This window comes from Medicago truncatula, chromosome 1 (genome assembly GCF_003473485.1).
Source record: "Medicago truncatula cultivar Jemalong A17 chromosome 1, MtrunA17r5.0-ANR, whole genome shotgun sequence".
Classification (NCBI taxonomy): Eukaryota; Viridiplantae; Streptophyta; class Magnoliopsida; order Fabales; family Fabaceae; genus Medicago; species Medicago truncatula.
The window spans coordinates 6506564-6521835 of NC_053042.1; the positions used below are offsets into that span (position 1 = coordinate 6506564).

General features: G+C 31.3%; 1 protein-coding gene across 1 annotated transcript; it reads left to right on the forward strand.

The window, feature by feature from the left end:
• The first annotated feature begins 4581 nt into the window (after positions 1–4581).
• On the forward strand, positions 4582–8291 carry LOC11420402 (probable transcription factor KAN4). Its single transcript, XM_003589241.4, has 6 exons — positions 4582–5535; positions 5812–5888; positions 6125–6164; positions 6356–6464; positions 7718–7817; positions 7969–8291. The coding sequence occupies exons 1-6, from the start codon at positions 5085–5087 to the stop codon at positions 8080–8082; spliced, it is 891 nt and encodes a 296-aa protein (XP_003589289.1). The 5' UTR covers positions 4582–5084; the 3' UTR covers positions 8083–8291.
• Positions 8292–15272: the final 6981 nt, after the last annotated feature.

The following is a 15272-nucleotide window of genomic DNA, read 5'->3' on the forward strand; positions in this document are numbered from 1 at the left end:
GAGCCATAGAACGACATGTTGACCGGATATTCCCTAATCACAAGCTTATTGTTGAAAAATTTCACGTAAAAACACAAGAAGAGAGAATTAAATAACGTAAACAATTAGTCGTGTTGTTGTATAATAATAAGATAATAAACAAAATTAAAGCAAAGTTTTTTTCATTTCCCGGAGAATCTAGAGCGCATCAGGCGCTGACCATGGCTTCGGAATCTATTAACAAATGGAATTAACAAGTCTATCAAATTGGTAATGATATCTTGCTGTCACATTGATCAACAAGTAAAAACAAAGAATGAGAAGTATAAAAAAATGAGGGATCAAGCATGGGGGTACGAGCATAATTGAAACACACAAACAGCCATAAATGCCATATGTTATAATAATTATATTAATTGTTTTTTTTTTTAAAAAAAATTCATCTCCGCGCAACTGTGCATACTAATCCGTTCGAAGTAACTTAGATTCATTTAACGACTCAAGTATATAACATTTGTGTCATAAAATGTTAGTTTTTTTTTTTTAACCAGATACATATTCTATGCGCGTAACTGCAAAGACTAATCCATCGAGTTGGGTAGAATCAAAATCGGTGGCAAAGTACTCCCTCAAGAGATTTAACATTGCTTCATTCTCAAGGCTGAATTCAAACGTCAAACATCTAGTTAAGCTAGAGAAGATTCATTATCATCTCATTCAAGCACTCTTGGTTATACTTTGATAGTTAGTTATATGGGTAAATCACTTTTGGTAGTGAATGTGTCTAGTAGCCACAATATTTCATCAATATAATGTATCAAAATTCTAAAATAGTTTTCAATTGTGCACTACTTCAGTCAAAATAGTCTCTGACGTTAAAATGCTAAGCTAATACGTCATATCAGTCCATCAATATACTCATTTACTGTTAAATCAATCCACATAAGTACTTATTTATTGTCATAATAGTAGTTCATAAAATAAAGGAGTTACTGTCTGCATTGAAGAACTATTTTAACGTCAAAAATTATTTCGACTAATTAACAGAATGTATAATCAAAGACTATTTTAAATTTTTTGATACATTGAAGGATTGTTATGACTATTCGTTACACATTGAATGATGAAAATGACTATTTAACTTATTTATATTAATGTTTGATATATAGTAGTATAATATAGTGGTAGATGAAATAGGAAGAAAGAAGAATATATATATATATAAAGAACAAAAGAAGAGAACAAAGGAAGAGACTATAGCCTAGACAAGGTCACGCCGACGAGTCACGTGAGTGGCGATTGAAAAACACGCGCGAATGTGATGAAAATCGATATACGACAGAAGATGAATTGAGGTGAGAGACACACAAGACATGGAATATTTGAACACGGAGAGGGAATATTGGATTGCAACATTACATAATTAGACAAATGCTAGGGTTTCAATTTTTAAATGTTAACGTTGGAAGCAGACGATTGTTTGGAATCATTTCTAAAATTCCTACTTGCACTTCCTTCCATGCTTTGTCTTGACTCTTAAGTATTGCATGTACAACTCTTAATAGAAAGATAAAAGAGAGGATAAAACACAAACAATTGTAATTCCGTATTATTGATAGTTAATGAATTGAGGTTTATAGTATTATTATGAGTCATGTATCAACATTTTATGAAACCTGAGGTTGATGGGGAAAATCAATGATCATTCAATGATATGCTTTTAGATATAGGGACACTTCTGTCTATACCAACAAGACATATCTTTTTTCTGTAGTACAAAACATCAGAGCTTCATATTTAAACATCCTTGATTTAAAGCATGTGAGAGATGAGTGACCGTTTGATAAAATATGTAGAAAAATTCCGTGTTTAAAAATTAAAATTTAACATATATAAATGCAATGTCAAAGTGATTTTATCAAATTTTAAGCACAACATTATTTTGGTTATAATTAGTACGTTGTTATACCTAAATCCAGCATCCAAAATTTTATTTAGATTTATCTCATGATAAATTCACAATTCTTGACTTCTCAAAACTTTATATATATGTGTGAATTAAAAGAAAAATATATAGTTATGTATGACATTGGTTAATGGTTGATAGGAGGAGATCATTAAATAACATCTCTGCGTCTGCATCATGTGGCTCTGTGACCTGGTTGGTGTCACCGAACATCACAGGCTACACTTATGGTCATATATTCCTTCCCCTTAATTTTCTTCCCAGTTTCTGATCAGTTACCCATTTTTGCTCTCTTCAATTTGGGGGTATCTCACGTGTACAGCTCGTCCTTTATTGCCCACTATACGTCCTAACTAATCTACACTTTTTTTCTATATAAATGAGAATCATATTCACAAATATTTTATTTAAAAATACCAAAGCTATATTAAAAGGAAATTTAATGAATATTAGAAGAATCCTAGAGCTGGATTTAGCTTGATTTAGAGTTGGACCTAGAAATCAAGTGAGTCAAATCATTATCAATTTTAATCATTTTTTCCCTCAACCATATTGATAGAGAAATCATGCGAAAAAAATATATGACACATATATGTATTACCAAATCATTGTTTTGATAGAGTATAAGAAGAAATATTTAAGGATTTTTTTCCATCAAGGACCAAATTAATTGTTCTTTTTTAATCGTTAGATCTATTTGTCATTTTGAAATGATACTACACGCTTGACAAACAATTTGGTGAGTTAGCACAAACACTTTGTCATTATCAATTGTTTCTTTATATGAAATTTTAACAACTATTGATAGAAAAATCATGTGAAAAATGGATCTCATAAAGAATATATGACACATACATGCATTACCAAATCATTATTTTGATAGAGTTTGAGAAGAAATATTTAAGGCTTTTGTTCCATCAAAGACCAAATTGTTCATTTTGAAATGATATTACACCTTTGTCAAACACTAAAAAACCGATTTTTGACCGAAAACTTATACTTATGAACTAAGTTGATCTGATTTATTTGTTTCACCGACTAATTTTTCTTAGTGAAATAACTAAATCATTTCTCATTTTTTCTCCAAGATCACATTGAATCTTCACTCGAATCTTTATATTTTTGCATGTAAATTGACTACCTCCGCATGCAACTTTAAAACACTAATTCTTCAAGTCTTTGCCAAACCTAAATGGAGGAAACAATTTTCTAAAAGCTTGAACCTTGATGAATTTCCAAACTCATATTTGAATCCGAGACCTTGTCAAATCTTTGATTTTTTATTTTATGTTTTATGAACAAGTCAAATCTTTGTACTTAGGATACATATATATTAACTTAAATAATGTAAATAAGAAGATAGACATAATTGAAGTGGTTGGTTGCAAAACATATAAAAGAATGATAGTCATGGTCAAAGTAAATAATGCAACTATAGCTATGGTATGCATTAAACATTGGTATTGGTATCCCATATAGCTATAGTTAACAGGAGTTAACCAATGAGGTATGATGCCACATATGCATGGGGGGGCCAAATGTGAGGTATAGACTATAGAAGAGGAGGATATTTTGGCCTGCCAGTCAATCCTCGTTCATAATAAAAACGGGAATATTCCAATTGGAGAAATATGTATTAAAGGAGAAAAATAAATTAAACTTATCATGATAGTAGAAACAAAAAGAGCAGGGAATTTTAATAGGTCACAATCCATCAACAACGTGAACTATACTATAGACTCATTTCCCGTTCCAATATTCCATTGAATAGTACCCATTTTGGCTTTTCTCCAATTCCAACCATATACCTTGCCAGTAACCACCATTATATCACTGCACCCTTATTCGAATTTAAGAGTAAATGTACAGATATAATCCTCTTCACTCTTCAACAACTAGAGCCTTTCAATATCATCTTTAATAAATTATTTAGAGTTTAAATTTAGCTCTTGTAAGTGAGTTTTCTCAATCATATAAATTAGTGAATGCATTTGAGAACAAGCATATCCAAATTTATGCAAAAATTAAAATAAATAAAACTCCTATATTTAGGCCTTTAATATTTAAAAAATGTATATTATTTTTTTCTTAAAGTTATTCTATTAATCTTCGATATGAAATGAGTATGGCTCAGTTCGTTAAGCAACGGGTTCAACTTAGGAAGTAAGGTCAATGTTCAATCCTCGTAGAATACACTCTTGAACAAGGGGCAAAAAGTTTTGAGTTGCTACCTAAGCACTTGGGCAGATATTAGCTTCATAGCCTGTTCAAAAGATCGAAATTCGTAGTGATACTTTGTAAAACCACCGAGTCTCAAAGTTCTTCGTATATGTTTGAATTTGTGGTTAATTTGTCAAAATCACTTTGAATCATCGTGACTTTGTATTTAAACTATATTTTTAAATTTCAATAAAATTACGGTGTCACATTAATTTTGTCAAATAGAGTTTTAAACGAAGAGACTACATGTAATTACAACTATTTTCTATCCAAACAATTTATTTTCAGATGAAACAAAAATATTTCTTAATTAAATTGAAGAATGAATAATATAACAAACATTTTTGAGAGAATTTGAACACACATTTAAGTCTTCATAAATAATATTCCTGTATAGATAAGGTAAAGGAACCTCAGTACTCCCCAGGCATTCTCTTTCTCTCTCTCTCTCTCTCATCCCCCTAGCTTCTCTCTCTGTGCAAAGAAAGATAGTACTTTGATGACCACTGCTACTAATATTATATCAGGCCTCAGCTTCCATAAATAACTAGTACTATACTTCCCTTTTTCACTAACTTTTCGCTCAAACCACCATCCCCAAAAAAACTCTGATCTTTTCTCTTTCTCTTCATTTAATCTTTTTTCCTTTATAAAAAATCTCTATCTCTGACTAAGTTACTAGTAAGTCTCTGGAAAAATTAATTCATCTCTGTGTTATATTAAAAAAATGCAATTCTTTAAATCAACCCTAGTTGGATCCTACTAAAAGGGTACCTCGAAAACAATGCAAATCATGACTCACTCATGATCATATAATCACTCTTTTTCACCCTTTTCCTTCCTTCATTCCTTCCTTCATTCATTCATTCCATTCTCATCAAGTACTCTATACTATACCCTAATTAAATCACATCCTAAAATGCATACTTTATTTTCACCTTTGTTAGAACCAGACCTATCTTTAAACATAAGTCTTCCTTCTAATATTTCTGATTCTGAACCCAAAGGAATAACAAATATATGTTCAATATCAACTACTTCTGATTCAGCTAGTAGTGGAAGTGAATTAAGCCATGAAAATCCATTTATCTATCCTCATCAACGTGACCCAACATTGAGATTAGGCTTTGGAAATTCAGATTTGATGAATCCACATCATCATAATCATCACCTTCATCGTCATCAAGTTCAAGGGGTTTCAAGAAACTTTAACCAACACTTCCAACCTCACATCTATGGCCGCGATTTCAAGCGAAATACAAGAGTCGTTAATGGTGTTAAAAGAAGTGTTAGAGCTCCAAGAATGAGATGGACTACAACCCTTCATTCCCATTTTGTTCATGCTGTTCAACTACTTGGTGGTCATGAAAGTAAGCAATATTATCCTAGATAAGCACTTTTATACGATAAGTGTTTATTCTATAAGCGTTTACTTAAGTTCTTTATTCAAATAGAATCAATATATACATGATTATTTTGATATGAAATATTATCATTTCTTCTTCATTATGGAAAGAACATGAACATGTCCATAACAAAATATAACGAAAAAACAAGATTAATGTATTTTTTTGCTTATCTTTTATTACAAGGAAGTATAATATAAGTATGGATCATGTTAGTTAATTGTGTAATTAAACTTGCAGGAGCAACACCAAAATCTGTGTTAGAGTTAATGAATGTGAAGGATCTAACCCTAGCACACGTCAAGAGTCACTTACAGGTGGGGTAAACTATTCACCATAGTCTTACAGTTTAATGAGTACTCTGAATGAAGTTTCCATTTTCACCTTTTAATTATTTTCTGACAAAAGAAAGAAGAAAAATAAGAGAAGTATTCCAGTAGTGGAGAAAGCAGAACAAGCACTAGGGACAAAAGGGTATCTAGGAAATATTCAATATATTAATCTTTAACTTTGTGGACTTTTCTTTCATCTAATTTTTATGGTGTTCATGCAGATGTATAGAACAGTGAAGACCACTGACAAATCAGGAGCAGGTAATTATATTTTCATAATTTCTTCTATTAATTATTGCACAATGTTTGTTTTGTTATTTTTCTGTTTGTTTTTTAGATATTTGGATTTGACAGAAACTATAGTATAACTTTATGATTTTCAATTGAAGTTATGATGTGATGAATTATTAAGTTAATGTGTCTGATAAAGTAAGAGCAATGAAATTTTGCAGGTCATGGGATACTGCAGACACAAGGGATTAATATTGTTCCTTTGCATGGAGCTAATTCTTCAGCTGATGAGAGACCAAATTTACCTCAACCACTTCAAAATTCACTTAGGTAAAAAAAAACTATGCTAATTTTCTCTCAGTATATTAATAGTAGTATTGAGCACCATTATTCAAATTCAACACAGGGCTATTAAAAGCTATGTTAACGTATAGGCACGAATATTCACACAAATGCTTTGTGTTTGGCTTTTTTTATAAGGAAAAAAAAAACTACTAGTACTAGTACTTTTTATCTTGAAAATATTTCTGGTTTGTTTTTAGCTTTTTTCTGCTTATCTTTTTGATTAAGAGATTCTATGACAAGAAGTGTACTAGTACATAGATTTTGACAAAAAATGCCTAGGGCTTTTTATAGGTATGTGGGTGGTCATTTTTTACGTGCTCCCTTAATGATGCTTTTGGATTACTCATTCATTATATCTTCAATGTATTAATTGATCCCAATATGTAGTAAAAAGTTTAGCTTTTGGTGCACATCTCCATGAATCACAAAAAATGTAGATTTGGATACTTTCTTTTTTCTTTTTTCTTTCTTCTAATAATACTTTTTTTTTACTCTTATTTTCTTTCCTAAAAGTATGTAATTACACAAACAACATCTTCACATTATTTTTAGTGAATATAGTAAATAGTTTGATAGAATTAAACGTCTTACAAAATTCATTTTTTAAGGGTATCTTACAAAGTCTCGACTTATTAAGTAATAAATGACATTTATTTATAAACTTTTTCAATGTAGGCCTTTTTTTTTCCTTTCAAAATAGGCACATCCTCTTAAGGGGATCTTACAAAGTCGACATATTAATTATGGTTTGTCCTTCCTTGGTTGTGGAAGAGTAAATCCACCCACTATTTTTTTCACCAAGTATTATTTTTTCAAGAAGGTCCATCCTTTAAGGTACACTATGATTGATCAAAAAATTATTTCATGTTTTATCCACCACTCTTTAGGTTCAAAATTTGCTTACCAAAATTAAGATAGCCAACAATGTTGTCTCCTTTCCAGCTAATAATGAGGATTGGTTACATACCTTAGCAAATTGAAACATTTGGATGTTGACCGTTAAAGTATTGCATGACATCTATTCCTTCAATAGCCAATCACAAAGTGCTGGCTATGTTTTGAACTGTATATATTTGGAATTGGAATTAGGATTTAGAACTTTGGATTTTGAAATTGGAGTTTTGTTTACAATAATAAATACTAGAAAACCAGAATGGGCTAAACCATTTTTTTAGTTGCTTTAAAACATATCTATCATCTTTATTTAATTTCTCATTTCACTTTATAAATTAAATCAGGACATCTTGGCAACCATCAATAGAGACAAATACAAACAATACTGAAGAAAAATCCGAAATTGGTTTGACGTATTCTCAATTGAAGGAAAATGATACCATGGTAAGTTTTGGGACATATATATAGGGCCAGAAACTGGATCTAGCATGTGGCTTTGTAGTTGTGCTGTAGTTTTAATTTGTTGCATGTACTTTTTTTTTTTTCATTATTGTATAGTTTATGACATTAACATTTGTGTATACTATTTAAACAGGTGAAGAGGTTGGATTCTGCCCAATTGATTGACTTAGAATTCACACTTGGAAGGCCTAATTGGGGAAAAGACCATGCTGAATCATCAAGAGAATTATCTCTTCTTAAGTGTTAAATTAATTAATTATAAACACTAATTAATTAAACTTTCCTTGTCATTAATGAATAGTGTACTACTACATTACTAGGAAATTTTCCATGTGAATGATTTAATATATCTATCTAAGTTTTGTATGAAAGTGAAATGAGGAATATTGGGATAAATATTTGCTACAAAACATATGCTTGAGTCCAAAGAATTTCAGGACATTGTCTTTGATGTCATTTTCAGTGCAAGGTATATAACAATAAAAGAAAATAGAAGGCCTCTTTCAGGATATGGACCATGACTTTTAGTTAGGCAAAATAGGACCCCATTTGGGACCTTAAATTGGACAGGTGGGTCAAGTATCATGCCACAGTACTAGCTATCATAACATCGTTCTCATCATATATGTAACGTTCCAAGAGGTTTGTAGATTGAGGTTAGCACTTCGACCAAAAAATAAAAGATTGATGTTGGCATAAATTATTAATATTCTTTTCACGAGAATCTCTATATAGAGGAATGTTTTTATTTGATACAACATTTTCAAACATTTCCATTAAGTGAAATTCTACAATGGATGTATCTAGTTAAAACATGGAGATATTACAGTGCCCTCCTCTATTGTTTTCAAACCAACAATTACGTCCCCTTATCATTCAAATATTTTACAATTTAATCTTTTTTGTTAACTTTCCATCCAATTTAAAATAATCTTTGTTATATAATGTTTTTATGACCAAAATAACATTTTCAAACAAAATGCACTAACATCTATTACCAAAAAAAAAAAAATCTCTTCTGATCGATCCTTTTAGAAAAAAATAGGTTTCACATGGAGGCAATCCTATTAAACCATTAAACCACGGTCTCATTTTTTAGTATTCAATCAAATTAAGGTTTGGTGGTGGATATGTGTGATTTGGGGTGGGAGAAAGGAGGGATGGCCTGGCAATGGCGTCGTCGGTTGTGGACTTGGGAGAAGGAGCTGTTAGGGGTGTAGGATTTTACTTCACGATATTTCCTTGCAGCATAATTCTACATATATCAGTGGCATTGGAGGCTAGATCCTAGTGGTGGTTATTTGGTTTGGGGCGTGTATACGGTGCTTACTAGTCAAGAGTCTTATAGCTCTGATGCTACTTCAAATTTGGCACAAACAGGTTCCCTTGACAGTTTCTATTTTTGCTTGAAGACTTCTTCGGAGTAGGTTGCCAATGAAGGATAATTTGGTGACATTCTTTCTAACGACAATCAGTTATTCGTGACTGGGTGTGGAGGCTTCGAGACTGCTCAACATCTAGTTTTGTTTTGCCCCTGATTTGCTTCACTTTGGAGTCTTGTTCGGTCGTGGCTTGGCATATCATCGGCTGATCCGTATCATTTACATGATCATGTTGTTTAATTTGTTTACTCCTCGTGTGGTTTGCGAGCTCGTCGTTCTTTTATGCAGCTTGTTTGACTATATTGATTTTGAGTTTTGTGGAATGAAAGGAACAATAGAATATTCAAGAACAAGGAAATTCCATCCACTAACTGTTAGATAAAGTTAAGTTACATTCCTTCTGGTGGATGAAGGCAACCAATATCAATATTTGTCAAAATTTTCATATGCAGTGGTCGAGCTCGTTTGTTTATCTAGACATCGACTAATTAGCTTTTGTTTCACTTTCTTTTGACTTGTTTAATTGTATACTTTTGACGTCCTTTTCGGCACAACTTGTGCTAATGAGGGTTCTCCTTTGGTCTTAATATATTCCATTTTTTCTTGTTAATCTGATTCGTAAATTTGATATAATGGTGGTGCTTCTAGAGAGTCAAACAAGATTTTGGTCAAAATTAACATATTGTTGCTTTGGTAAAAAATGTAGATGTCACTACTAAAAAAACAAAAATTAGTGAGGGATATTTAGTGAGGGAAAACATGAAATCCCTCTCTAATTCCGTCACTAAATTTTGCGACCAAGGAATTTGTGAGGAATTTCATTTTTTCCGTCACTAATTTCCCTCGCTAATTTCGCTTTTTCTAGTAGTGTGTCGTCGTATTTTTTTTTATGAGAGGTTTGGAAAACTAGCGTTAAACTTAAACATAAAAACAGGAAAAAAAGAGAAATGATTGGAAAATAATTCTTATAAATTTGGATTAAGAAAATAGCTACTTCTCCTTTTGTAAAAATAATCAGTTATGTATTTGTAACCAAATTTTGATTGCATTATTATTTAGACATTCATTCAAATCCATGTTATGGGTTTCTTTTTTGACAAAACGTAACTTATATTATTTCATTCAATATAATAAGGGGAAATACAAGATGAAATCAAATCAAAGAGATGGTAACTATCATACAATTGACACTCATGATAAAACTTATCTTAAAGTCTTTCATTGGTAAAAGATATTATAACGCAGTTCAAACTAAATTTTATCAATTGCAGTGTACATCTCAGTTCTTCTTAAGTTGTTGCTTCAATTCTTCAAGCTCCATTTCTATATTTCTTTTTAGCAACCATGGATTTTTACCAATGTTCTTTACACATATAAGCTTTATCTATGACCTTTTTCAAATTTTACCAATGCTACATATATATACTTACAAACATGCGTACTTACGATTCCCTGAATGAAAGAGATATTAGGATGAATGCAATGTGCCAAAACTCATCATGCTAATTATTAGAGAATGTGTAAAAATGTCAAATGATGTGGATAGGTGAAAATGTAACACACATGATATATTTAAGAATTTATTAAGTGGGTGGAAAATATGGTGCGTGAAATGTTATTTACAAACATTTTTTCTTACAATTATTTCTAATCCATCTCACTTTGGCTTCTAACTTGTGTACACTCTAGCCAAATCAGTTTAGAATCAATTTATAGCAATTAAGTTTAAAACTTGATTATGCTAATTTTAACTATAAATTTGACCTTTCAAATTTATTTTACTCAAACATAAAACAACTAAATACAGTTCTAAAATGAGTGTCGTGGAGCTGCAAGAAACATTGAAGGCTCTCATGAACTCTGAGCTAAAGATAGAGGTGCATAAAGAAAGGTTGATCAAGCTCAAGTTTTAAAGGATAGTTTTCAAGAAAGTAAGAACAAGTTGAAAGAGGCAAAGCTAGACAATGTCAAAATTGGTCAAGAAACAAGGAGAATGTTAGAAACTGATGATAAACCTGAATAATACACGATATGAGGATAGTTGAATGGTCAAGGGAAAAAGAAGAAATATGAGAAAAGTAAGATCCAATGTTTCATTTGTGAAAAGTTTGGACATTATGCTAATGGGTGTTGGCATGGTAAAGGCAAGAAGATACAAAAGAATGGAGAAGAAGCTAATCATGCATATGATAGTTTATACATTATTTGAGCTGCTTTGTGTGCACTAGAATGGAGAAGAAGTTAATCATGGATATGATAGTTTATAAAAAATAATGGAAAACTTGCCGGAACTCCGCTGATGTGGGTTGTCGGAGCTCCGCCGCGTCGTCGTTGACCACCCACAGCCACCCATCACCTTTTTATTATTTAAATAATAATTAATAATATTATATATTTTTTATTTATTAAATTAATTAGGCTTCTGTCAAAAAGCATTAGGTTAAAAAAAAACAGTTTTAAGCTTTGTTTATTTTTCTAGACAAGATTAGACCTTGTTATATAAAACCCTTTTATATTAGAGTAAATTAATGAAAAAAATCAAAGAAATAAATAATACTTTTTAATTTATGGTTTGAATGGACTTCTATTTATTAAAATTTAACAATGGATGGACTTTATATGTAAAAATTTTATCATCATATTTAAGCCTTCCGCTACTAATAGAAATAAAAAAAAGGAGAGAGGTGGGGTCCCTTTGTCCATTTTAAACTCCTCCGTCAGGTCCCCCCTATCTAAGACCCATTGCCGTCGTTTAGGCGAAAAGCCCATCTTTACCATAATTGAATCTAAATTATAATCGTAAGCTTTCTCAAATTCAATTTTAAACATGAAAGTTTTAATACTATTATTATTTTTAAATGAAAGCTTTAATATGTTACGATCACATTTGCGACTATGTAGTGTTCCAGAGGATGAAATGGCTACGTTGGAGACACATGTTCTGTTGTTGCGGGTTATCATTATCATTGAAAGTTGAAACAAAGAAAAGCATAAATAAATCATTACCCTACTTGCATGTATGATGATGCTTCCATTGCATTTGCATGAAGGAGACAAGACATTGAAAAGAAGATGCATGGCAAAAAGGATCAGACCCGGTGAAATCTAATAAATTTTTATGTTTACAAAAGTTGAAGGGTGATTGACAAATTAATAAATTTTTATTGGATAAGCTAATGTATACTGACAATGCATATATTTTAAAACCTTTTTATGTTTATTGGCAAATTTCATTTTTATTTGTCTAATGCAATATATCTAATTTACTTAGTTGATATCCATGAAGCAATCATAAAATTTATCTTTTATTCTCTTTGCTGTACTAGTTACTGGAATTTGGGGGCTTCTAGCACTTTCAATAAATTATCATATGCAAATGAGTTACAGGCGAGCATAAATTTTAAGTAACTTCTTGAGTAATCGTCATTTTTTTTTGGTAGAGCAAGCAATCGTTTTTCTAATAGCATCTTTAATGGAGAACTTTTAAAATGAAATTTTGAGTGAGACTCACAATTAGAGTTGTCAAAAAAAATGGGATGGGTGAGAGTTAATGGGTCGGATCGGATTTTAAAAAATCTAACATAAATGCGCCTTAGTTTATTTGGGTCATATAAAAATTGGGTTCGGTCAGATTAGTTCATCGGATTTTGGGATGACCCATTATCACCATTTTCATTTGATTTTTGTTAAAAAGTATTACTATATATATATTTTTTAAAAATTATCAACTAATTTAAAAAGAATTATTAAAAATATATCTAAATATGTAAATTAAAAAAATTGGATAACTTTAGCTAAAAAATTAAAAATCTTAAAGTTTATAAAGTATTAATTTGATTCAATTGAATGAATAAATCTAGAGTTTAATTAATATTTAATGTTTATTTTAAAATTATTTATATTTTTATGTCCATCTAATTATATTTTTACAAATAGATAATTGTGAGAAACTAATATATAAAAAAGTACATAAAATAGAGTGAATAAATTAAAAAAAAAAAGTTGGTCGTGTCGAACTGGTCCACACTTGGATCTGACTAGTTCTAGAATATGTAATTCAATTATAAATTTGTCGGGTTGGCCGACCTATTTACATAGTCGGGCCTCACAAGTTGGAACAGACTGGGTCGGGCTAACCTATTTGAGAGCTATTCTCATAGTAGCTAGCCTATTTGAGAACTATACTCATAGTACAAATTACTCATCCATAATTATAATTATAAGCATCAAAATGTAGTAAATATTTCACCTCTCCAGCAACATTTCTTAAAAATTTACTAAATATGTCACATCAATAACTACATATTATTACATTTTAACATTTATATCTTTTTCTACCAATAACTCTAACTTGAATAGTATTAAATCTTGTTTAAACAAAAAAATAGTTATGAGAGCCACACATAGGAAGGAGAGATAAAGTATACTTGTGTATGATCTTTTCTCTTTCACTTCATTCCAAATAAACATGCTTTTTTACAAGGAATTTTTTTTAGGTCAAGTAGCCTAGTGGCTAGAGTTCACATAATTAAATTGTGGAGAAGTGGAGTGTCCGGGGTTCGAACCCCGGCCCCTGCATATAAAATACAATATCCCTACCAACTGAGCTAAGCTCATGGGGATTACAAGAAATTTGTTTGATAGGCATTAAAAACCCAATCGACATTTGAGAAGAAAAAAAATGATGTGATAAATGTGATATGTTAATGATGTAATGGGAAAAAAGAGACGGGGAGATCCATAAAAAAAGAAGAGGGAGATCGTAGAGAGAGAGAGAGAAGGGTTCTAAATATCATTACCCTTCTTATTATTTCCGTAGCCATTAGGGATGGCAACGGGCCCCCAATGGGCAGGGTACTATAATGCTCGTCCCCGTACCCAAACCCATACCCTTGTGGGCAACAATTTTACTGCCCGTCCCCATGCCTTATGGGCATCTAAATGTCCGTACTCGCGCCCATTACCCGCACTTTAATACAAAAAACAATAAAAAAGAAAAGAAACATAACTGAATTTAAATCAATACATAAAATTTTGCAAATAATAGTATTTTGCTAAATCAAAAGCATTCAAAGTCTGTATGAAAAAAAGTGCAACGACAAGCAAAATAGCTAGCCCATGATCAAAACATGAATTATGAAACATCAACTTGGATTTCTATACTAATAAGACCATGTTATATTCATATAAATTTATATATATATATATATAATATTATATTTATATATATGCGGGCTGCGGGGCGGGCTGGGCATTAGAGTGTTCGTGCCCGCGCCCATGCTCGTTAAAGTTTGCAGGTAATTACCCTAGCCCGTCCCCATACCCATAAGTGCGGGTATTTACCCGTCCATTGCGGATATTTTTTGCGGGTGCCCGATGAGCTTGGGTCGAACTGCCATCCCTAGTAGCCATTAAGCATCACTAGCTCCATTGGAGATGATCTTAATTATGGAATTTTATTTGAGAGTGAAATACATCTTACAAAAGCTGGTATTTCTAGCTTCTGCTTTTGAGAAACTCAGTTTTGATTACAATGACATGTATAGTTACCAATATACCTATGTTTTCTTCCCCAATTTCCTATGAATAAACATTTTTCTTCTTCTTTTATTTTTGCTGATATATCCTAATTTTGTTGGATTTGCAGATGAAACAGATAGAAAAAGATGGTAAAGGAAAATAGTGATGAGTGATGGAGAGATTTGTTCTTAATTGATGAGTTGAGTAATGGAGAAATGGTAGGAGAGAAAAATGGTGAAATTGGGAAGAAGAAAAGGTTAGAAGAAGATGGAAATGGAAGATGTAGAGTATCGAGTGGTGGAGAAAAAGATGGAAATGGGTAGTGGGTAGAAATGGAAGCTTTTGGAGATATGAAGAAGGGGGGAGTGAGATACGTGAGGGAGTTATTAAAAATAACTCAATTGATCCAAAAAAAAATTTATGAAAAAACTCATAATTAAAAAAAAAAAAAACTCTTATAATATGAAATTATTTTTAAATAAATTTGTGAACCAATCAAAATCCATTTATGATTTTAGATAAGTTTAAATAATTA

Bases quoted from the DNA above. Each gene is read 5' to 3' on its own strand.
- LOC11420402 (XM_003589241.4), top strand. From the start codon at position 5,085: ATGCATACTTTATTTTCACCTTTGTTAGAACCAGACCTATCTTTAAAC. The intron at 6,165-6,355 runs GTAATTATATTT...GAAATTTTGCAG, and splicing joins CACTGACAAATCAGGAGCAG to GTCATGGGATACTGCAGACA. The intron at 7,818-7,968 runs GTAAGTTTTGGG...CTATTTAAACAG, and splicing joins TGAAGGAAAATGATACCATG to GTGAAGAGGTTGGATTCTGC.